The sequence below is a fragment of the Zeus faber genome (assembly GCF_960531495.2).
Source record: "Zeus faber genome assembly, chromosome: 15".
In the NCBI taxonomy this organism is placed as follows: Eukaryota; Metazoa; Chordata; class Actinopteri; order Zeiformes; family Zeidae; genus Zeus; species Zeus faber.
Genome location: NC_137194.1, coordinates 25,482,460 through 25,507,570, shown reverse-complemented (window position 1 = coordinate 25,507,570; position 25,111 = coordinate 25,482,460). Strand labels below are relative to the sequence as shown.

Here is a 25,111-nt window from a genome sequence, read left to right as displayed (position 1 = left end):
AAACTCTCCTTTACCCAGTTTGTTTTCACCTGTCCGTCAGTCTTCTCCTCTTTCTAAAGACGGGGAGGAAAGACAGGCATAGGAGGGTGGCAGATCCCTCCTGTGCCTGTCTTTCCTCCCTGTCTTTAGCAGCAGAGCTTACCTAACCGCCCCTATTAGCCTCCTTATTAACTCAGAGAATGGATTATGAATAACACTCATGTCCTACAGGGTCAGCGCACCTTTTTATATCCATTAGATGAGAAATAGTGACAGTAATTTCTATCACGAGGCCTGGACCTCGTCTCTCGGGTTATTTCATATAAAGCTGCTTGTTTTCTGCCTCTCCCGTTCATTTTGTAGGCTGGCTGGCTGGCTGGCTGGCTGGCTGGCTGGCTGGCTGGCTGGCTGTGTGTGTGTGTGTGTGTGTGTGTGTGTGTGTGTGTGTGTGTGTGTGTGTGTGTGTGTGTGTGTGTGTGTGTGTGTGTGTGTGTGTGTGTGTGTGTGTTGGCGATTTGACAAACTCCCAAGCTTAGCTGAGTGGAGCACTGAGCTGGACTTGTGACTCTACATAATTTGTGTTCGTAGACTGAATATGGCCACACGATAGGAGCTGCGTCATACGTGGAATTTTCTCCCTTCTTCAGTATTTCCACTCGAGACATCTGCAGCAGCTCTGTAACAATTTACAGATACAAAAAAAAGTTGCCGGCCATGATTTGCCCGAAGCGAAAAAATGAAGTTGTGGAAGGTTCCTCAGTCATATGGTGCGGCAGCATGGAGTACGACTCGATGTGATGTCTGATGGAGTGTCCAAGAACTCTGTGGCAGGGCATGGCTGTTTTCCCAGACCAAACTCTCTAACCTCAGGAAAATCTTTCAAACCGCCAGTTCCAACATTGCATACGTGCCATTTGCCGTCCCGGCCAGGTTCCGCGACGAGGCCCGGTTCTCTTTTGGCCGAGACCACGGCCCACCTAGTAGCTACAACTGTTTTTGGCTTCTCCGACTCTCGCCATATCCCGTAGGCCATCGTGGAACACCCATGTATATCTATGGTTGGGTCGTAAGGAAGAATATGCAAATTTTTATCCAATATTGATTCATGTGCTCTTGATTATCTGAATTCAAAATGATAAAGAAGCCGTTTGTGGCTTTTCTCGTCAAAAAAATTATTCGATAATATAAAGTCTATAAGACCAAAACTCCAGTTCTCCAAATACAACTCTTATGTCAGACCTCATATTATGATAAGCTTTCGGTCAAAGAGGATTGTCAACATATTTGATTTAGACTACAAAATTGCGTACCGCCACTTGACAATATCTTCATTTCATGACGGCACGATACCACAGATAGACCATGATGACCATATCAAATTATCAGGCCAGCCCCATATTATATCCCTTGTTAGCTCGGCGGCCGCTACTGTTCATTTCCTTTCGAATGCTGATGGACACATTTGTGGTTTTTCTTTTTTTGTGTAAACATTGTCCGTCTTAACGACTTGGTTTTGGATTGTCAGAACATTCTCGTGATTTCCCGCTTCTCACAGAGGACAAGAATAAAATATTCAACCCACTTTACGGCAGCTTCTAACAGCGCAGTAGCAGCGGGCCGCTTGTGTATCCAGCAAGAAGTGGGTGTAGCGTTCAGTCCAACAGGAAGGAAGGGCATTCAATGTGCGGTTGTGGTTCAGCCCGGGCTTATTTATGTTTGCACCAAACAATAAGCAGCATAAAACAAGTGAAATTGCTCAACATCGGCGCTTGGCGCAATAGCCTTTGTTCCCCCCGCTGCGCCCGACAGCCTCACTTTCACATGCAGCTCCATTCAACTGGCGGTCCAAATGTGGCCCGAGCATCGTTGGGGATTGGCTCTTTGAATAAGATAGCAGGTTGCCAATAAACTGGGGCGAGGGGGACAAAATGGGAACATTGGTTCTAAACAAAATGACTAATGACTACATGACTAAATGTCCTCCAATAAAGAAGCAGTTTACTCGGTTTCCCCGTCCATTGTTGTCTCAACCAATCACAATTCAATCACTGACTTTCTGTCAAACTACTGTAATGTTTGAAGTAGTCTGGCATATTATGCATGTGTTATTTGGCTAATAGAACCAAGTGTGAAAACATATGAATACGTTGGCACAGCTACAAAGTATATTGTGGCAGCAGTTAGATTCATGTGAGAAATACCAGATGTCTGAAAGTAATTCAAAAGCAATAACAAACAGCAGCATGAATGTCCAATAATACATGCATAGGATTTTATTTTTCATTGTTTCACGAGCACTACACAGTTTCAACGAGAGAAAATGTTGATTTGTAGGAACCCTCAGCTGGTAACAAGGTGAAAATATTACCCCCAACAGAAAGTAGTTGAAAAGTTCATGGTTTTGACACCTCCCCTCGCCAAATCCCACCCAATTTTAAGCCCCTGCCACATTTGCCACAGTGGGACTGCTGAGACGGTGTCCCGTGCTCTCAGAGACGTTACAACACTTGCTCCACTTGGACGCCGAAGCACCCGACAACAACCACGGCGATCTTACGTCTGCGCCCATCCGCCTTCAGCAGCATAGGGTCATATATCACCATCTGACCATGATTGCATGTGGTTGTGACTGTAAGGCGGCCTTGATTGTGTCTGAAAGAGAAGGAATGTTGCCAACCTCTCCTCTATGTGTTTATCCCTCAGCCCGCACCGCCACTGTGTTTTAACTGGCAGTAATTGGGATGCTTTATTTAAACCTGCTGTGGGGCCGATGCAGATACGCACCTACTTGTACATACGAAGGCACAGACACATACTCTCTGTCATCATATATGTGTGTGTAGCAAAAGACCGCAACGTAAATGAATGTGTGCACGACACCCAAACCGGGGCGAGTGAACGCAGAAAGGGGCGGTCGCATTTGGAAAAAGTCTTCACAGTTTGGAGCGTTGTGTCCATGAAATGTGGTTGTCAAGACGGTGTTGAGGCATATTTACTTCCGACGGGCGTCGGTGTCAGGGCGAAGGGACTGAAAGAAGAAGGAGGTCCGTTTTGTGTCAGTGGTTATTGTTCCCGTTCCTCATGACGGGATTGTGAGGGTTTAGGGGAAAAGAAGGGCGGTGGAACCGCAAGGCCGCAAGCCAACAGGGACCAGGTGATAGATGTATAAAAAAAAACGAAAAACTGATTAACACTCACCCCCCACGCAACATCTGTCAAGTAAAACACACGGCCACGAGCACCACCACCACCACCAGCTCCAGCTCCACCGACAACGCACTGAAAGTGCATGCACAGCAGACCTGGCAGACGTTGGCACGCCAGCCAGGCAGCTGTCCAAACACTGCCCCGGCTCCCCCTGGAACACGGGCAGAACAAGAGGATAATGGAACAGCGTGCAAACAGACCTCCTCTCCTAATTTTTTCTTTTTACGCCAAGGAAACAAAAAGTCCTTTATTTGTACGCAGCGGTTTGATTTCCCCTCGCGGCGCTGGAAAAAGAGCTGGACGCGTTCAGAGTGGCGTACGGCGGTTTATCTCCAGATAACGGCGCTTAGATAAACTCCCGATGCTGACAGGGTGTGCGTCAGGGACGGGATGTGTGTGTGTGTGTGTGTGTGTGTGTGTGTGTGTGTGTGTGTGTGTGTGTGTGTGTGTGTGTGTGTGTGTGTGTGTGTGTGTGTGTGTGTGTGTGTGTGTGTGTGTGTGTGTGCGTGTGTGTGTGTACGTGAGGGATGAGAGAGTGACGGAGTGTGATATAAGCAGAACGTGCAAACAGAGGCAGATACACAAACATGTTTTTGACATGAGAAAAACATTTGGCTGAAAGCCGGGAGTTCCCCAACTTTCCAAACAGATTTTTCTGTGTGAGGGATCGGGAGGAAAGATCAGACTTTTTTAATAACAACCTGCTTGTTTTACTTAATACTATTACCCTGAGCAGACTGTGTGTAGGAGTTCTTGCGTTAATGTGCCTTCACCTCTCCACCCTCGATTTGACCCCTCCCTCCCCCCCGTCATCATTAGCCAGCCATGCATAGAACATGCTGAGCCCCTTGATCGTTAGCGTTCTCATGTTCAAAGGCTCCGAGTTTGTCCTTTCGGGGTAAAAATATCCGTGAAGCTGATCCCATGTTGGGAAAACAAAATGGCAGTTCGGGCCAAAGACCGGCAACAATGACAAACACAGAAATAGACAGAGAGAGGGATCGAATCTGGGCAACAGGAGGAGGGTGAGACCAAGTTGCTGAGAGACCCAGAAGGAGAAAAACTTGTTGCATTGTCACATTTTCTTACTTAGTCTCACACACACACACACACACACACACACGCACACACACGTGCACGCAAGCACGCACATACATACACATGCATACACACACATACACACACACGCACACACACTGGCTTACAGTTGGTCAGGGGTGGGAACCTTAAGGATTATTACTGCAGGACAGTTACACAACCAGAACAAAGGTCCAGCGGGCAGAGGGAAACCGAACCAAAATGCACATTTTGATACATGTCTACCAGACACGCAGGCACGCACGCATGCACACACACACAAATGCACACGCGCGCGCACACACACACACACACACACACACACACACACACACACACACACACACACACACACACACACACACACACACACACACAGACAAATTAACTCTGACGTCCAGATCATGGCTCTGCTTCAGTACTGTTCATCTTTCTGTCGATTATTGTCCTTTCTTTCTTTCTTTCTTTCTTTCTTTCTTTCCTTCTTTCTTTCTCATTCTCATTCTTTCTATCTAACACTTTGACACAGGCCAAACAGGTTTTATTGAGCCGGCAGCTCCAAAACCTTTAACACATGTCATTAATTGGGTTTCTAACAGAGGGTAAATCTTTGTGTATTTGTTATGTTTGTGTGTGTGCGTGCGTCTGTGTGTGCGTGTGCATGTGTGCGTGCATGCGTGCGTGTGCAGACGGGGAAAGGGGAACCCCACGTCTTCAAGGAGAAGACGTTCAAGAAGAAACGTCAGTGCAGTGTGTGTCGCCAGACCGTGGACAGCGTGGGCTCCTTCTGCAGAGGTGAGAGCGCCACGCCCGCCACCATCCTTTCCATCACCTCCACCACCTGCTGCCATTAGGGATAAGTGTCATAATGCGCTATAAGTTTCAAAAGTTTAAAAGCTCTATTTGTCAATGCATTGCATTGCAGCACATGTCGTGTAAGCTCTGAAATGCTTTTGTCTCGTGCAGGTTAGACCAGTTAAATTGACTATAACTAAGTGAAAGTGATTAAAATAGCACTGAAATTTTAAAATAAAAATGTAAGAACCTTTAAGCAGAGATCAAACATTTAAGTCACTCTCTAAAAAGACTGTTGTTGTTGTTTTGTTTCCTCTCTCCTCTAATCTTCCACTCTCTCCCCTCCCATCCCCTCTCTCTCCGCCCTTCTTCCCCTTGTTGTTTTGTGGGGGGTTTTTCCACTTCTTTAGTGTGCAAGACGGCCACACACAGGAAATGCGAGGCCAAGGTAAGGTTCAATGTCACCCTACCGATGCCAAAATACGGCCTCATCTCAAGCAAAGTGTGACGGATAAAAACGATTTGAAAGCTCACAGATGGACATTGACCATTTTGTTATCAGAGATGTGGGACTGACTTGGATATCTTTGAGTTGTACTGCTAAAAATGATAGTCATGAATCTGATTATATGCTCGAACCCCTGTCTTCTTGCTCCAAATGTTCACCATCTTTTCAAAAGAACTTAATATAAAACAGCTCAATACTATGTGACTAGATGAGTCTGACTGTTTTTGCCGAAGATAATTGTTTGTTTGTTTGTATGTATCTGTGTGTTTGGGACCCACAGCGGTGTCCCAGTTACGGGCACAATACAGGAATTCAGTTTAAGCGCCGCTCCCATTGCACTTCAACGGGTCCCTGTGCCAATTGGGTGTGACTGTACGCAGCACATGACAGACGCAGACGCTGGAGCTTCAGCTTCTCCGCGGGCGTAAGCGTGAATGCCACTCTGTTTGGCTCTCTCCGAGGGGGCAGCGAGCGCTGAGAGAGCCCCCCCCACACACACAGACACACAAACACACCCCGTGAGCCCCCATGCTGCTACCACCGTGAAAGGGTCATTGATGAAGGGATGGCAGAATGAAGGAGTGGATGGAGGGGATGGAGGGGCGGTGGGGGAGCATGCCAGCCTGGGCCCAAGCCTCGTGGCGGGACAGACAGACCGGGTTCTGTGACGGCGACTCCCGCCCGCAGGGGAGAGGAGCGCCGGAGGGGGTGGCTTACAGCGGGGCAGAGCAATGTGAAAAAAACAAAAGAAACACACAAAATAAACAAGAACAACAGTCATATCAGCACAGTTTCTTTCATGGGGCAGTTTTCTGCCTGCGGGCGGTTGTTTTGGATGTTCTTGACCTGGTTTTCTCTCTTGGCGGGGAGTTTATTCAGAAGAGAGTTTTCAGTTGGGAGGGAGGTTGTGGGAACATTCGTAGTATAATTCAAAATAATAAAGATTCTAATTTGAACAAAAGACAAAGCGGCAGCTTCTGATTTTCCATTTGAAAAGTTTATCTAATGAATTAATAAAATATCTTATTTACCAACAGTGCTAATGACTTAAATCATCAGAATATGGTACATATGGTACTTAAAAAGATCCCTTTATTCTCTCATCTGAAGGCGCACTCAGAGAGCTCAAATTGCTGAGAGGAGGGGCCATTGATGTTGGATTACTCAAACTGTCTGATTTGAGGTTGTTGACTGGTATTTAGCGTGCTGATAGCCATCGCCCCTGCCCAGGAAGGGTGAGGTTTGACAGGGCAGGGCGTGGGAGTTTGTCGGCAGAGGCCATCTCAGCCGTCATCTAACCACGTAAAGCTGGTGGGGCTGGTGGGGGGTGGGAGGTAGAGCGGCATCCTACTGTGAACTGCAAACATGCTGCTTTTAGGGGTGAACATTTGACACTCCATTGTTTGACACTCTATTGTTATCCACACTGGATCACAATAGCTTCTTACCTGTTCAAAATCAGCTATTAAACAACTCAACTTAGGCACTAGGCAGATTGAAAACTCCTTTTCATAATGTATTTTTGCCTCTAATATCAGAAATTGTAGGTCATATCTTCTTATGACCTTTAATGTAGGCTACAAAATGGGTGGCATATCATACCACTGAAAGCAATAAAGATTATTGAATACAATCAAATAGTATATGTTTATTTTTCCAAGGGGAACTTTAGTTGTCAATATTGTAATCAGGTCAAAATAGTTAAAACACTGACAAACAGCATTTACATATAATACCCTACTCTTGACCACAGATTTACATTTTTTAGAGCTCAGGTCAGTCTGCTGAAGTTCCCTCTGTAGACCTTTCCAAGTGGAGGGAGCAGATAACTTAAAAGCCTTTTGCCCAACATTAGAGTGGTAGGAAGGAAACCTTCGTTCTGACCACGTCTTGAGATCCCAAGTAATAAGAGCCACGTTGCTGGGTTGGGGCAACAGGAAAGATAAGTAAGCAGGACTCTCAAGATTCCCTCATGAATAAAAACCTCTTAGAGGTTGAACAAAGAGGTTGAACAAAGGGCGAGGGCTTTGACCTTGTTCAAGGGTTAGTTGAAGTTAGGGTTAGGGTTATGTTATGCCCTTGTTCATAGTAGACGCGGCTGAGGAGTCTTCTTACAGGCGGAGTGGAAGGGGCATTACCCTGAGCGTTACACACCCGCAGAGATTCAGAGAAAGGGAAGCCTTCAGCTCTGTTTTGGGGTTGTGCCGAGCAGATGTTGTTACCTGCGGTACACAGGATTTTTTTATTGGTTCAAGGTGTTTGCTTGCACACAGTTGCAATGTGGCAGATATTAACCCTAACCTAGTGTTCTTGACCAGGGCACGCCCCTTCTCCATTACGCCTGAGAGCATGTTTACTGCCTCCCTACTGTCTGTTTATGCCGTGTTAATGTGTGTCTGCCCCGTACACCAATGCACAAAATACACACACACACACACACACAAACATGCACGCAAACACACAAACATCTGGTTGTCTGTTGTCGATCATCTATGAGCCATCCGGTTCTCACCAGGATTCTATTTTTCATTAGCAGACTTGCTGTCGTAAGCCTGGCGACAAATCATCTTTGTCATCCCCCCTAGACAGTGGCTCGCCACTATTTCCCAGGAAAACCCCTTGTTTTCCTGATTCTTTCCCATAAACAAGGGGCAGTGATCGGCTAACTGCTCGCACTCTAGTCTTTGCTGGAATCCTTTTTTCTGTCTGTCCCTCTCTGTCTTCTACCCTTAATTTAGCAACCTCCAGCTGGCCCATCTCTGATTTACAATTCCTGCAAATTGGACACACACATACACAGAGACAGGCGCGCCTGTGCGCGCTCACAGACACACACACACACACAGACTGGTCCAAAACAGTTATATAACAACATGTTGTTCTCTTGGATAAAAGTACTTCCTTATCTTTGATCTAAAGTGGAAAATGTAGTCTGCAGGGAATTTGGGTTGGGTGTGGGGGGTATGGAGCAAGGGGAGGAAGGGGTTGCTTAGGGCCATGGGGAAAGAGATGGGATGGCAGGTAAGGAGGGAACGGGAGGCTAGAAGAGAGGAGAGTCGGACAAGTGTAAAGTAGAGGGCGGTAGTATTGGGTCAATACTCCCATGGGGAATGATGGGTAACAGGTCTGTGCAATATGGCGGCCAAGAGGCATTTCCGCGGGAGGAAATCCCCGAGAAGTAGACAGTTCGAGCGACCGGCCGATGGAGGACTTACCTCAAGGACTGGCCCAATTACGAGTATGGAACCCCCTGCCGATAACAAATCTGTAGATGATGTCTGCCTGGCCTGTCTGCCAGCCTGGAGACATAAGGGTAGTGGACCCTTGCTGATATAAAATCGTACAGTAGACATACCAGCTTGGTAACTCATTAATTTTCCACTTGATTATCCAATTCACTGCGCGGTTGACTGGAATCTTGTTGGGAGGTATAAGGTCCAAAGCTGTTTTAGAGCCACTGGACCCTCACTGACTGACTGACTGACTGACTGAGCTGACTGACTGAGCTGACTGACCGACTGAGCTGACTAAGGTACATGTTACGGCTATTACCAAGTACTGTGACAAACAACTGAACTAAGTGACTCAATTGCTTAATGCTTTCTCAGTATTGAGTGGCCTTCTGTTTCTTACTGAGTTAGTCTTACCGACTAATTGAATGCTAAGTTCTCCTCCTGTACAGCCGGAATCTGAGTCTGTATTTGTGAGTCTGCGTGTCTCTATTTAATTATTATCCATCCATCACTCTAACTCGGTTCTCTTATCTGAAGAACAGCTCAAAAATATATATATATTTTTTTCTCTGTGATCGCCGACTGTTTATGCCTGCCGGTCACTCCTTTCTGTCCCAGGGGAGGATATACAGTTTCGTAGAAATAGATAAAGAGGAAGAGTGGGGTGTGGGGGAGGGACGGGATGACAAGCGACAAGACCTATTCAGCCTCGGAGCTTGGGAGTCCTGACCAAACAACGTTCCACTCATCACTGGCCGGTGGCGGTGGGGGTGGTTCACAAACAACACACACAGTAGATGAGAAATCAGAAAGACTTTGGGAGATATTGGGAGTGAAGAAGCAAATGTTACACAAACCTCCAATGGCCCGACACTGTTGAGTCCTGCTGTTTCTGAACCACAGCAGTGTACATGCAGAGGATTTAAAGATGTTCTTGAAAATAGTCTGTCGACCACTTGGGAGATGGGATACCTGAACCCACAAAATGTGTGAAAGGGTTTTATTTTTAATTTCTTTTTAATATTTTGTTTTTTTGTCCGTATTTTAACTCATAGCTATAATATTGAAGAGTTGGAATCACTTTTTCAGCAGTCCAACTTGGCAACTGCTGAGCCTTCAACAAAGCATGACAGATAGTCCTTACAGAATGATGGGAAGCTATTGGTACCTTCAGGTGCCAAAATAAGTATAATTTGCACCGTTTGACTGTTGGATTGCCTTACAAAGGGTTTTATTAGCAATTCAACAATCACAAAGTCGGAATACTTCAATCCACATGAGACGAACTTGAATTAAGTTTTACTGCGGAGAAGTAGGTCCTCTGATGGGCCTTGACATTAACTGTTTTATCAGAATTCTGTCAATGTCAGTATGTCGCTGAAAATGTGATCTGTCCAACTCTATCATGAAGGATAACCTTTTAATAGGGCCAGGGCTGAAAAACATACAGTTCTCATTTTTCTAGACGGAGGCTTATCTATAAAGGTCTAGAAACTATTTGCATGAGTCATACCCTGAAGCCATGCAACAGGGGTCTTTCCTCTCTCCAACAATTGCGATATTATCAGTTTTTTCAGCCAAGACCACGGTCATGATCAGCCACAATTTGAACATCAATCATATTCACGTCAAGACAGACAGTACCGCCCTTGTCACAGATAACCTTTCAGCAGAGGAAATACAGTTGAGAGAAAGAGAGGAAAGGGAAGCAAAGTATGAGGGGATGGAAGGATAGACGGGTGGAAGAAATACCGCGTACGGCCTCTCCTGTGTTTTGCTAACCAAGCAGCACAGCTCAACAACGCAGCTGACCCAACATACCCCTCCGACCCGCCGGCTTCCTGTAGGACGGAAAGGCGGGATCAAAACCCTCCCCCTCACTCGTCTTGGTGGTGTCATGGTTACCATGGGGGAAAAAATGTTCCTCCCATTCCGCCCGTCAATACTAGCCTGGGGTTCGTTACGAATTATGAATAGCTGTTATATGCATTTCTTTTTTTTTCTTTTTTTTTTTTGTCTGGATGTCGTTCAGGAAAGTGGGGAACATGCAGCAAGTTCATGCAAATGTTGAAAATCCTAATTTATCAGATGCACGGCTGAAATCAGAGAAACGGTGAACCTGCTGACAAACAGTTCACTTTGTGACATAGAAATTTGTGAAATGTTCACGATGTGCTGTTTCAAAGTGCGCTGCCAAAATTATGGCTTTATTTTTGTGTGAGAAAGCATCACCGAAAAGCCGCATGGGGGAAAACTCAAGCACATAAATCACAGTTACCACTTCTTTGGCCTCCGAGTGAAAAAGCTGGCCTTTGGCTTCTCTCCCGCAGGCCTCAGCAGTTCATGTAGCCAGTGTGACTCATTCTGGATAATAGGATGTGACCGTATCCTTTTAACATGAGCAGGAGTATCAGAGACTGCTCTGCTAATTGCCGAGATAGGCTGGATGGCTTAGAGATCAGTGTGTGTGTGTGTGTGTGTGTGTGTGTGTGTGTGTGCAGAGAGTGTATGCTCAGCTTGGAAGTAAATGAGTGAGTGACTCACTGCACAGTTGACAAGAGTTAAAACCATAAGCGTGACAGTCAGCTTAGCCAGGCGGGGGGATCTGCCAGTCAAGTGTGTGTGTGTGTGTGTGTGTGTGTGTGTGTGTGTGTGTGTGTGTGTGTGTGTGTGTGTGTGTGTGTGTGTGTGTGTGTGTGTGTGTGTCAAGGGCATAAGTCTGGCTAATTGGGCAGTGGAATTGGTCCATCTGCTCAGTACAAAACAAGAAGAGACGTCTAGGATGATATCTGCGGAGCCCGGGTTCTTACAAAAAGATGTTTGGCTAGAGCCAAACCCAGAGCCGCTGTAATGTAACATCTGAGTCTTATCCCTCTGATATCCATCTCACACTCAGATAGCAACAAGCAGATGTTTACTCTCACGGGGAGATCACTTTATAATGACTTGCCAACACATCAAGTCACAGAGTTAGGGTTTTGACGTGGATTCCATTCCATGTCATTAACCGATTCTCACCTTTGATTATTTAGTCTCTACCTTTCTCTCGCTCCATCTGTCTCCATCTTGATGACACTGATTGGCTGATTATTTTGCACCGCCCGGGAGAGGTGTGACATCCCTTGTGGTGTTCGCAGTACTGTTGGCGAAACAGTGAATTCCGTTTTGAGGGGGTGGTACTGCACATTGTAATGATGGTTTAGGAATAGGCTGTTGATGGTGTTGATATAAAAGGAGCAGGGTATGTAACGGAACAAAAGTTGTAGGGCTGTTGAAGTTGTATCGTAAGAAAACTGTTGAGCAGTTGCAGGGTGAGCTTGGAAATACCATGAATATGCAATCAAAAGGGGCGCGTGTGTGGAACTTCTGATCAAAGTGGCGCTCGTGGGACCCGTTGTATCGAGAAGGGCAATGGATCACCCAAGCCCTCTCAACCGCCTAGTTCAGATCATAATAATAGATTCATTTACAACCTGTTTACTCATATATAAGCCTATTTACAAACACCAGGTGGCACGGTGGCGCAGTGCATTGCACTGCTGCCTCACAGCAAGAAGGTCCTGGGTTGGATTCCCGCCTGGGGTGCTGTTGGCACCGTGCTCCGGCGGGTTATCTCCCAAATAGGAGCCTTTCTGTGTCATCGTATGACCAGCGATGGACACTTATCACCTGGTCCCCGGGCGCGTCCACATATGCTGCCCACTGCTCCTGGCTGTGCCCCCGGAGGAAGGACAAGCCAGGATGGGTTAAATGCAGAGAATCCATTTCACCGGCCACCATCAAAGCGTGTGCGTGTGTGTGTGTGTGCAAGCATGTGTTGTAGTGTGGTGTGTTGCGTGACGAATAAAGACTGTTTCAAACGCTCTCTGCTACTACAAAGCATTTTTGAAACTTTTTTAGATGTGTCACCACATTGTACCAACTTTTAAATGTACCGGTTATGCCCAGTTATTGTGAATGCATCCCAACGACGATTAAAAGACGCCTTTCGAGGACAGAGGGCGGAGAAGGGCGGAGAAGGGCAGTGAGGGGGGGGGGGTGCGCTCGGCTCTGTAATAACGCGCGGTGCTGCTTGGTTCACATTGTCGATCCCTCACAATCATGTGCGTCTGATGTCTTTCCCGCTCTGTTTATTTACTCCTGTTTATTTTTATCTGGCTTTGCTCTTCCAGCCCTTGTTTGGCTTGGAAGGACAGAGCGAAGGGTGGATCGGAGGACAGTATTCCCTGTGTGTGCGCCTGTGTGTGTGTGTGTGTGTGTGTGTGTGTGTGTGTGTTGGTGTGGGTGGGGGTGTATGTGTGTGTGTGTGTGTGTGGGTGTGTATGGGCTGTAACTCTTGACCCATTGCTCCATAGCAGGGTGAGGTGACCCACTTGGTCATTGCACCACAAGGGACCCGCATGACCTCTCTTCTGGTATATCCAGTCTCCCTCCCCCACTGAGAGAAGGAGAGGGAGGGAGGGAGGGAGGGAGGGAGGGAGGGATAGAGAGAGAGAGAGAGAGAGAGAGAGAGAGAGAGAGAGAGAGAGAGAGAGAGAGAGAGAGAGAGAGAGCAATAATACAGAAACTCTTTTATTTCCTTTTGGGGGCAAAAGTGAGTGTGGGAACAACCATTGGAAGAGAGCGAGAGAGAGGGGGAGAGAGAAGGAGAGAGAGAGAGGGGGAGAGAGAAGGAGAGAGAGAGAGAGAGAGAGAGATGGAGGGGGGTGGTAGAAATATGTGCTGATCAGAGAGAAAATAGAAGAAAAAAAGCAACAAACAAAAGAAAACAATCATAATCATTGTGTTCGCAGGCCTCACTTATAGAAACAGAACAAGGGCTTTGACAGAGAGCAAAGGAACATGAGTTATGCCTGCTTAGCCGTGGTCCTGACCCCCCCATCCCCAGTTGGCATGTTCTGATTTTCTCATGATGTCTTGAGCCGGCCCACCTTGTCATGATTAAGAAGAATCAGACGGGCGGGCCATGTTTAAAGATGGAGGGCTATTACAGGTAAGCCGGATAACTCTTCAAACTGCCATGAAGATGACGAGCTGGAAGGTTTGTTTGTTGGGAGAGGTCACTGCTGGGTCTTTATGCTTCACTACAAGAGGAACCACAGTGGGAGGGAAAAAAGGTACAAAACTGTTCCCCAATCTGTCACGCTTTTCTGCTCTTCAAGCGCTTTGCACTTTGGGATATTTGTATAGTGTTTTCCTGTGTCTGAAATAGTGTTCTATGTGCTAGGTACTAAGGCTTCCACAACGACAGATTTTTACTAGTTGCCAAGTTTCATTATATTAGTCAACTAGTCGACTAGTCGCCATTAACTATTTTGTAAGAAAGAGGCAGAGAAAGGAGTTGCAGGCAATCTCGGAACCCATCGACTATCGATCTGATGACGATTTTGTTTTTTATTTGCTTTTTTAAAATGTACTACTTACTTCTTGTCAAACAATCCGGTCGTAGACATCGTCTCTCAACTATAACTCCATTCTCTCATTCCAAGTTGTTATTGGACTGTAAATAATGACGGGAGCACAGGACCACAGGACTGTGGTTATACAAGTCAACTAGTTGACTAGTTGGTGAAACCCCAACTATGAGTGTGAATAAAAAGAACAATGGCTTATCGGACATAGTACATATATGGACATTGTATATATCTGCTCTACTTCCTTTCAGCACATTGCAGGTTGATGGCAACATTGCAGAGAAACCTTAAGCACAATCTTGCTCTCACAATGCATTGTGGGATATGCTTGCTGGCGTAGTGTGCCGCATTTGCATACTACGATATTTCACCAGATATTGTATCCTGGTGCTTTTTGCATACTATTGGAGCATACTATGGTTTTAGACATACTAAACACAAAATTGGCCTGGTTGCTATGTGTGCCTTTTTGGACGCAGCAAAGATTTGGAACAACATACATAATGGCTGACAGCTTCATTAGACCACGCCCTAGGTAGCTGTAATCTGTATGGTGTTAAGTAAATCTACCACCAACTCAGTCACTTTCTCCACTTCTGCTTCGACATTGTTTCTCTTCCGTCAGACTGTAGTGGTCCCAAGATGACTTATTGCTAAATACTCCACCGGTGCCCCCACCTCGGCCCATCGCGGGACCATATGTTCCACCTGCTAACAGGATCGAACGGTGCCAGGACTGTCTCTCCCGTCTTTTCCTGTGTTCCATCACTTTGATCTCCATTGCTGTCTTGAAGGCATTGCCCACTTTGCTCTGGACTGATTGTGTGGACTGGGTGGACTTGGACGGGCTGCTTCGTGCTTATAAAAGTATTTTTTCTAACAGTGTATTCCCTCGTACCCTTCATTTACACTGACAAACAACTTTTCAAAACATTTAATCCCGGGGAGTAACAGTTGAAACAGGGATGGATAATTAACCAGAACTCGATTGCCCCTCATGCTTCTCAATACAGTTTTGATTTGATTTGAGCGAAAAATGTTTCCCTATTTCCTTACCTTCCTCTCTCCTTAGCTCTTTCCTTATTCCGTCCTGTATGATTTTTAGATCAGATCAGTATGTGTATGTAGAGCTCTTCTCTTAATCTATCTGATATTTGAACTATGACAGAAAACATACAGTATGGCCTCCGCTCCCGCACTTAACTCTTCGGGTGTTTGAGCAATATTTCCTCACGGGCCATACAGGGCGTCAGGGTATCTGCCAAGGCCTCCCTATGGTATCTGGAATGTGACAGTAGGCAGGTGTGGCTCAGTTGCCCTATGCATTAACCAGAAGGCCCACCATCACCACCACCAGCTCCAGGAATCACAGCAACTTTGCTTTTCTTATACTGTATACAGTATAACTCTCAACTAAGCACCATTAGAAAACAGTGTTGTTTCATTCTAGTTGTCTAGTTAGAAAGCCATAATTATTATGGGTGACGCCAGTGACGCCTCCCTCACAAAGCTACGCCTCGGAGTGTCGCAGTGGCGTCATTATTGTCGTGCCCATAATTACAGGAAAGATCGCTTCTCTTGGGTGTTACAGTTATGTAAGACATCGCTGCCCCCTGGCCAGAGCTTTCTCACGTCTCTCCCTCTCTCTCTCTCTCTCTCTCTCTCTCTCTCTCTCTCTCTCTCTCTCTCTCTCTCTCTGTCTTTCTTTGTATTTCTATGTCTCTCGCTCTCTTTCTCATGACGGCGAGGTTGCAACCACAAGGTCACGGCTAGCATCAGCTTTCGCCCCGGATTGGGTGCAGCTTTCATCAGTGCTCCCTGATTGCACCTCCCCGGGGGAGCTGAGGGAATGTACCACATGGCTGTAAGCATCAAACGGAACAGTCACGGACACACTGTTAGAGCTATGTTCCTGTGTAACTAAGGAACGTCCTGTTCGGGGTCTTGGGATTCAAAGTTTTGTTTGCTGATGTAGTTGTCAAGGATACCACGCTCTTAATGAGGTACGACAGTGAACATGTCGTGGTGCGAAAAGACCTCGGTTTTGGCTGCACATCTGGGGACCCTCTGTTTTCCTTTCCTACATGGGACAAGTTTACGGCATCTTTTACTGTGATCTGGGGTCAAGAAGGTACTCTGAGGTTCAGAAATGGCACACACAAACGCACACACGCACACATGCACACATGCATACACACGCACAAGCGCACACACACACACGCACACACATGCACACACACACACGCACACACACACACACACACACACACACACACACACTCACTCACTGACACAGACCTCCTTTTTATCTCCTAACTTATCTCCCAATCTTTCTTACCTTGTTTTGACACACACAAAAAACACACTAATCACACTAATAACATAGCGTGGCTGCCAGCTCATCCTCTAGTTATCCAGGCCTAACCCCTCTTTTAAGCCATTGGGTTATGAAGCCATGCGTTGAGGGGAGACGAGGGGGTCTGCATTAGCCATTAGCCACGGTTCCTTTTAGCCTGGATGGATCAAAGAAGGGTAGATGTGAGATGGCTGCAGGGCATGGAGGGAGGGAGGGAGGGAGAGAGAGAGCGAGAGAGAGAGAATGGTGGTGGAGAATAGGGGTTAAGGGAGTTTGAGAAGGCTTTGACCGAGGTGGAGAAGAAAAGGGTGGCGTACAGAGGAGGGAATTGAGGCCCTGAGCCCAGTCAGCTGGACCCAACTGGAAAGTAGTGGGTGGTTGGTGGTGGACAGCTATGGAGAATATGTCTTGTAAATAAGTGACAGGAGGAGAAGAAGGGGATGGCGAGTGAGATGGAATGGACATTGCAACATTGTCCACGTGTCTTTATTGAGAGGGGGCCTTGACGGAGATTGAGGTCCACGTTTTCCATTCAGAAGAGCTACGTCTACGTATGTGTCCTGTTCTTCGCATTTCACACTGCGGTGGACGTCCCTTTTGTCCAGAACCCTTTTAAGCTGGCACTCGACTCGTCCCCAGCGAGTCACAGCAAGTTAGCAAGCACTTTGGACGTTTTTGGGGGTCTTGTTCTGGAGCACTTGGACGGAACGAGGGAGGTTAGAACGTTAACTGAAACGCTGCCCGTGATGAGGGCTTTGAAACGTCGCCAGTGACCCACAGCGGAGAACGAGAGGAAAGGTGGGTTGATTCATTGGAAAAACAAAAATGAAGGCGCTCCAGTCAGGTAGGCGGCCAAGTTGAAAGGGAAGCCGTCTGAGAGAATAAAGCGAAGTGGGGGAGCTTCGGAAAATAGGGCGAACGAGGGGGAGGGAAATGAAGGGTGATAAAAAAAAAAAATCTAGAGACGAGAAGAGACGATGTACAAGGAAAAGTTGAAGACAACAGTAAAAGCAGAAGTTAGTGAGGGAGTAGAACTAGAGTGATGGAGGATGCCGGAAGGAAGAGAAAGAGACAGCTATGATGACAGAATGAGGTGGGGACAAAAGAGTTGGAAGAAGTTGGGTGTTGAAAAGCTGAGTGAGGGACCAAGACAGGAGCAAGTGCAAGAGGGGGGTGGAGCAGGTGGAGAGAGGAGCGAAAACAGGAGGGCAAAAGAGGGTAGAAAGGGAGTGAGAAGAGCAAAATGGAAGGAGTCGGGTGGAGCGCCATTAACAGGAAACCTGCGAGTGTTGGCCCGCAGGGGTTGGAAATCCGGTGTGTTTGGTCTGACGTAGACAACCCAGTCAGCACATTATTGGACTGGACCGGACTAGACTGGACTGGACTCTGCTTGATTCGAAATACCACTCGGTACAGGCCAGCGTAGCCTCGTTTCTGTCCATCTGTCGGGAACGAGGCTACGCTGGCCCTCTCCGGGCTCTCTGCATGGGACAAATCCCAACACGAGATATAGACGGAGATGGAGGTGGAGAGGGAGAGGGAGAGCGGGAGGGTACAGAGAAATGGGTAGATAAAGAGATGGAAAGTTAATTGTGGATCCCTAAACTTACTTGGAGTTTGCACCGGAAACCAGAGATTCGAAGGTGGCCCCCTTTTCGGGAGTGTTGCGAGGATATCATAGCGAAGAGAAACTCGTTTGCGGGTGGCAAGAGGGAGCTTACAAGTGAGGATTTTAATAATGTTATCGTGTGTTTCTGCGGTGGCCAGTCTGCGCTTCGTTGCCGATTGGAAACCTTTCCAGAAACTCTGTCGCAGAATGTCGGTGTCCAGACAGCATGTTTTAGCTCATCTTCCCACCGGCCGCGGGAAGAAGTTTAATCTATCAGCGCTGGCCGAGTTTGTGCTCGCTATGAGCCAAGGAGTGATCTCGGATCCCAGCGGTCGTTTTCTAAAAAGGTTTTTTAGTCCCTGGCAATTGCTGGTCAGACTTGTCACATTTCAATCAGCATGTTATTGTTATGGTTTCGCTGGTCGGGCCGATTCCAGTAGGGACTCATTCCATGTAACGCCTGCTAACGGATCCCCGATCCCAGCGACATGATTGGTCGAAACATGTAGCAAGCGAAAGAAAGTGAAACGCTGATTTGTGAGACGTCCTCCCCCGACATAGAACAGGAGGACAAAGCACACATCAACTACATCTGTTCCATTACAATCTGCACATTCCCAACTTAGAGTCTCACGAGTCTCTAAGTTGTTGCTGGCAGATGGAAGTCTCAGAACTCCCCCAAAGGCACATTTAATCACTTCGGAATGACCAATTGTTATGGAAGTATCGATACATTGGTATCCATCCACCGGTCCCAGGTGAGGATGCAAATCTGCACCGAAGACTTCCAAAGGAGTCCACTTTAGCAGGGAGACATGGAACATGAGGGAGCAGTTCCCCGTTGCCCAAAACATGGCCCCAGCCTGGTGAGGAAAAGCATATGGACCGGGACGCGGGAGAACCCCAGTGGAGTCGTAAAAGAGGGTTTAATAAGAAAACGCCGCTGGCTTTGAACTCGAGCTGGAGGTCTTTTCTTTCATCCCACACGACAATTGAATTGAAATGCGTCTCCCTGGAACCTCAACGTGTCTTGCACCATGAGGCGCTGATGTGTGGGTCCCATTTACGCGTCAATTAGAGTTACAATGCCCTGTCTTGATGACTCTTTGTACGTTTGTGGCATCACAGACACCGCAGAAAACGTACAGTAGGCAGAGACACAGTCAGACGTCACACACTCACACACGCACGCATGCACACACACACACACACACACACAGATAGAGACCAAAGCACATTCAACCATAACACAGGATAAGACATGATACGATTTATTTTCCGAAGGGGGCAGAGGGGAATAAAACAACAAAAGCATGGATTTCTCTGAGTCATGCAGGAACACTGCCCAGTTGGTTACTTGATATCAGGGATTGAAGCACGGCCGCTTTCCTTCGGCTGCAGTCGAAGTGAAAGGAGGCAGTGCTGGTTCGAGCTCATTATCTGTTCCTCCAACTTCCTGTTGACAACGGCGTCGGCGTCACCGGAGACGCTCTGACATTTACGTGGGCACTTGGAAGAAGGGAAGAAGGAAAGACAGAAAGAAGGAAAAGAAAATCAGGAAAGACAGAAGGAAAGAATGAAAGAGGGAAGGGAAAGAAAAGGAAAGACAGAGAGACAAGAAAGAAAAGAAGGAAAGAAAACATGGAAATAAGGTTAGAAAGAAATTTAGAAGGGAGGAAACGAAAAGAAAGAAAATGTATAGAAGTAGAGAAAGAAAGAAAGAAAGAAAAGAAAACTAAATAAAGAAAGAAAGAAACCCCAGTTGGCATCATCAGCATGCATACTCACACACCCATGCACCACACACACACAAACCCTACAGACGGTGACACCCACAAGTTCAAGGCCTGAGTGACTTCCCTTCCATACACAATGAGACACACACAGGCCCTTTTCCTGTAGCCAAACAAACATACCAGTGTGTGTGTGTGTGTGTGTGTGTGTGTGTGTGTGTGTGTGTGTGTGTGTGTGTGTGTGTGTGTGTGTGTGTGTGTATGTATGTGTGTGTGTGTATGTGTTTATGTGTGTATGTGTGTGTGTGTACCTATGATTCCCTGGTGCATCAACAGTTTGTCAGAAACTGCCCACAGGTCCTGCAATGATGTAGTTATTTTACGTGTGTTCGTGCATGTGCGTGTGCTTGCTTGAAATGTGTGTGTGTGTGTGTGTGTGTGTGTGTGTGTGTGTGTGTGTGTGTGTGTGTGTGTGTGTGTGTGTGTGTGTGTGTGTGTGTGTGTGTGTGTGTGTGTGTGTGTGTGTGTTATGTAAGCATGACTGTGCAGATCCCCTCGCGGACCTCCCTCATTAGGGCCGCTGTTTGAGGGCCATGCTTCCCCTGGTCACAGTTCATTGACCTGTAGGCCGAACCAGACATGGGAATAGGGTGTGTGTGTGTGTGTGTGTGTGTGTGTGTGTGTGTGTGTGTGTGTGTGTGTGTGCCTTATTTATATCTGCGGGCGTGTCCGACTGCCTCCATGCGTTCGTGTGGCCAGTGAGCATGTCTGCCGGTGTACTTTTATTTTGAAAAGTCGCTCAAGGGCATGCGGTTGGTTTGACTGACTTGGCTCTGGGCGCTGGTACAACTGAGTAGTTTTACAGCCCTGGTCTTTTTTTCCTTGCTGGTTTCTAAATGCATCTTCTTCAACCTGGCTGCAGCCCAGCAACAACATGTCTCAGCGATGTGAGTGAATGACATGGTACTGTCGTTTAATCGTCTGTGTTTTTGGAGTTATTTCACGGGCAGGCGGCCACACTCCCAAATAGCTGTAGCTTGAATGTTATTCTCCCTTGTAAGTCGCTTTGGATAAAAGCGTCTGCTAAATGACTAAATCTAAATGTAAATGTAAAGAGTCACACAGTGTCAATAATACAACTGTTTAGCTCCGACATATCGACACAACATGAGAGGACTAATTGTCTCTTTCACGATCCTCTTTTATTTTAAGACTAGAGCTACTGCAAACGGTTATGAGGAAATTGTTGCTGTGGATTTGGCGTTTATGGTGATGGATTTGGAACGGCGAGACCCAACAGGAACTGTTGACCCGTAAATACCGCTCTCCAGGATGGAGGTCCCGGTAGCTTGTCAGGCCTCTGCTATCTGGTGTGTTTTTCTACTTTTAGCTCTTTTTTTCCCAGAGAAAGCGTTTCCTCTGTCTTGTCTCCCAAACGGCGTGTGTCCATGTTAGACTGTTTTTTTCCTGCATGCCTTCATGTGCGATATAGCTTTCTGATGCAGCCCTTTCCGTCTGTGTTCCAGGTGACCTCGCCATGCACCCCGGCACCCTCCAATGATCTGGTACGACGTCTCTCTTTCTCTTTCTGACTTTGTCTCTCTGCTGTCTTCGACTTTATTTGTTGTTGTGTTTTATTTTTGTTTTTTGTTTTTACATAAAACCCATCCTGTGGGCGAGTTGGGGCTTATGCTCCCTCGTAACACTGTCTTCAGTTAAAGGGTCTCTGGTTTTTCCTTGATCTACACTCTTAAGGGAAACCCTCCCCACTCCTAGAAAGGCTTGTAGAAGGCTTGTAAAAAAAAAAAAAAAAGGTTGTTGACAAAACCCGGCCCTTCCTGGGATTCCTTGGAGCGCCGCTTTGGGCTCAGGGCGCCGCGGGACACCCAAGGCGCCCAAGGACAAGAAAATAAAAAAAACTGCAGAGACGCTGCAGAAGGAAGTAGTTATGTTTATCCATCAGGGAGCCTCTGTTTGTTGAATTAACTCTCCCCTTCCTCCTCTCCTCTCGTTCCTCTCATCCCCTTCTCTTCCTCCTCATCCCTTTGCTGACCTCGTCCCTCGCCGCGTATCGTCCTCCTGCCCCCTCCCCCTGCACCATCCCTTCCTTCCTTTCCTCCAGCAGCGCAGGGGGACCGCCCCGTCTCGACACATCCAGCACCTGGTGAGAGCGCCTAACCAGATGGACGCACCCTCTCTCCTTCCCCTCCTTCGCCTCTTCCTCATCCCCCCTCATCATCATTCTAAACCTAATCTCTCATCCCCTGGACGTTTGACGGTCAACCAAAAAGGACTCAAAGTCTGGGCCCATTGTTGCTGTTCCTGGGAAGGACGTCCCACCAGTCCCTTCTCTGGAACAGCAAATTACCTTCGGAATGGCATACTTGCATACTAACTAATACGCCAAATGAGTGTTTAGTATGCTCAAATAGTGTGCAAATGTAGGATGAAGTACTACAGTACATCAATTGTATGCTTCATGACCATGTATTAGGTACAAAAAACATTTGATCTTTTCAGTCGTAGTATTGATGATAGTACACACAGGTGGAATGTAGCAGGCCGTTCTAGATGCAGCGGCGACGCCCCTGACAAAATGAACGCTGGGATGCCTGGGTCACAAATTGATGAGCGATATTTAGGGCAGAGCGACAACACATCTGGCTATTTCGAACGCTCTTAGCTTTATGCAAACTCACGTTTGGAGTACAACTTGACGTCAAGCGGATCCACAGACGCTGATTACAGCCTTCATCTTTTCTCCTCCCTCTCCCTCCCTCCTTATTCACAACCTGCGGGGTTATCGTCTGTGTCCGACACCGGAGCAGAAGAAAAAAAAGCAGATTTGTGAAGTTGAATATCAAATCTAGATCTCTTAAATTTAGAGAAATTACACCCCACAAAAAATGCACTACAATGGACTTTTTCCCCATACTGTATATACATTTAAGAATTATGTGTTAAATCGAAATGTTAAATCTAAATATAAATCCTATATCTTAAACTGAAATCTAAATCCAGAATTTTGGTTTTGACCAAACGCCATGGACCTAATAGGGAGGGAAAGACCGGTCTCAAAAGTAATATGAGATCCCCAACAAATATTTATAAAAGATAAGAATCTTTTGGAGGAGACCCTTGTTTTTGATATGTACATTTTTAAATGCATTTCATAATTATTGTTGAACAGTTAACATTTATTATGATTTTATTCCTTTTGTTATGTCCGCAGGGGTCGACCAAATCGCTGAACTACACCAAGCAGAGAAGCACTCTGCCCAGGTGAAGTGACCATTGAACATGTCTTCTCTTGGTCGATTTGTTTTAAAGCTCGACTGAAATAACGGAAATAGATTTGTTGTTGTTGTTGTCGTCGTCGTCTGACAGTTGCCCCCTCCCCCCTCGTCCTTCCCAAAGGAGTCAGAGTTGGCTCTGTTGTTTTGACCTCCGTTTCACACGCACAGCTTTGTCCTATGGACACCATCTGTGGCCATCTCTACGTTTCCACGCGCCCTCTTCCTTCCTTCCTTTCTCAAGCGCGTCCCACTCCGTTTTAGCTCTGTCAGTCAACACCGACGCACAGCAAATCCTGCTCCGAACCAAATTATTACGCCGCGATATATATACATCTCTTGGTTTCTGTCCATGCCTTCCATGGATTCGCCCGTTCCTCCTCATCTCATTCTCTCTCTCTCTCTCTCTCTCTCTCTCTCTCTCTCGCTACCACCGCCCCCCCCCGTTCAGGAGCTTCAGTGTGGACCGCGTGATGGAGCGGGTGATGGAGCGCCACTACGACTTCGACCTCACCTACATCACCGAGCGGATCATCTCCGTCTTCTTCCCCCCGCGGCTGGAGGAGCAGCGCTACCGGCTCAACCTGAAGGAGGTGGCCGCCATGCTAAAGAGCAAGCACCAGGACAAGTTTCTGGTGAGGGAGCCGCGCCCACCGGAGGTTTCTTCCCCCCTGCTCTCTGACCGGCGAGCCAAAGCGTTCACCAGAGCAGCGGTTCTCTACGTGGGGCCCAGGTGATCCTCAGAGGGGCCTTCAAGAGGTTCCAGGAGGTCCCCAGGAAAATGATTAATAGTCATCCTTCGCAATTATTTGATTTACGACACATTCGCACCATTAGAGAATGTACAATAATGACTGTTTTGATCATAGTTTCACAGCTGTCTCCCTAACTACAGTATAGACAGGTGTGGAGGTTTGGACTAAATCATATCTAGCCATAAAAATCTTCTCAGATTGGGGGTCCCAGAGGCAAAATCTGAACAAATTGTGGTCCTTGACCTAATGGGTATCACATTGAGGGGCCTTGATATGAAAAAGGTGGAGAATCACGACACTAGAGAACAGGGAGAAGGCGTATGGGTGTGAGAAAACATATAATGCGCTTAAAAGTTCTTGAGTGGCTCCTTCAGAGGGACAACCCTGACGCAGAGTGAACTTCTGTACCTTTCAGCTCTTCAACCTTTCCGAAAGGCGCCACGACATCAGCCGACTCAATCCGAAGGTATACAAACCCACTGTTCAGAATCCATAGGATCCAATCCTTCCTTCACGTGTAACCTTTCCCTTTTTACTCACCCGTCATTTCCCCATCACCTCTCCTCTGCCCCAGGTCCATGACTTTGGCTGGCCCGACCTCCATGCCCCGCCTCTGGACAAGATCTGCGCCATGTGTAAGGCCATGGAGACGTGGCTGACCTCCGACCCCCAGCATGTGGTGGTCCTGCACTGCAAGGTCAGAGTTCACCCTGGCAGCAGGGTGGGGGCATCTCAATGTGGCTTCACGTTGGAAACGAGAGGTTTCTTTTTTTTTTTTTCAGGCTTCAAGCTTTCGTATTTTCCAGCAAAATTACTTCAACATTTCCAATTCGACTCCCCAGCGTTTATCCTCTGTCGCTGAAACAAACTAATTCTCCCGGCCAGGCTTCACGTCTCCAAAGAGTTTGATTCATTTTGGATGGGTTTACTTGTGGTAGCCTTTAATTTCTGTCTGCTAAACATTGACCACCTGCCACCATTGCCTTCCCTCACTTTTTTGGCCGCTGAAGAATTTCTCAGTTTTGACGGAAAGTCAACACGAAATCAAAGACAACGAACCGCTGTGGTCTACTGACATTCCAGCACTTATCCAGCTCAAAGTTCTCAGATTTTTATTCCCAGACTAAAGATGATGCCAAGGACCAGAGGCTT

At 47.0% G+C, this 25,111-nt stretch overlaps 1 protein-coding gene across 7 annotated transcripts in view; it reads left to right on the top strand.

Moving 5' to 3' along the window:
* Window positions 1-25,111, top strand: part of tns2a (tensin 2a) — a 52,440-nt gene that overhangs the window by 11,864 nt on the left and 15,465 nt on the right. For 5 of the 7 annotated variants that reach the window (XM_080014707.1, XM_080014705.1, XM_080014710.1 and 2 more), the window contains exons 2-9: window positions 4,953-5,058; window positions 5,469-5,506; window positions 21,438-21,476; window positions 22,034-22,075; window positions 23,144-23,193; window positions 23,656-23,839; window positions 24,375-24,425; window positions 24,534-24,656. In XM_080014707.1, coding sequence (XP_079870833.1) covers window positions 4,953-5,058; window positions 5,469-5,506; window positions 21,438-21,476; window positions 22,034-22,075; window positions 23,144-23,193; window positions 23,656-23,839; window positions 24,375-24,425; window positions 24,534-24,656 — 633 coding nt within the window. The remainder of the gene's footprint in view (window positions 1-4,952; window positions 5,059-5,468; window positions 5,507-21,437; window positions 21,477-22,033; window positions 22,076-23,143; window positions 23,194-23,655; window positions 23,840-24,374; window positions 24,426-24,533; window positions 24,657-25,111) is intronic. The other 2 variants (XM_080014706.1, XM_080014708.1) reach the window with 2 other exon arrangements.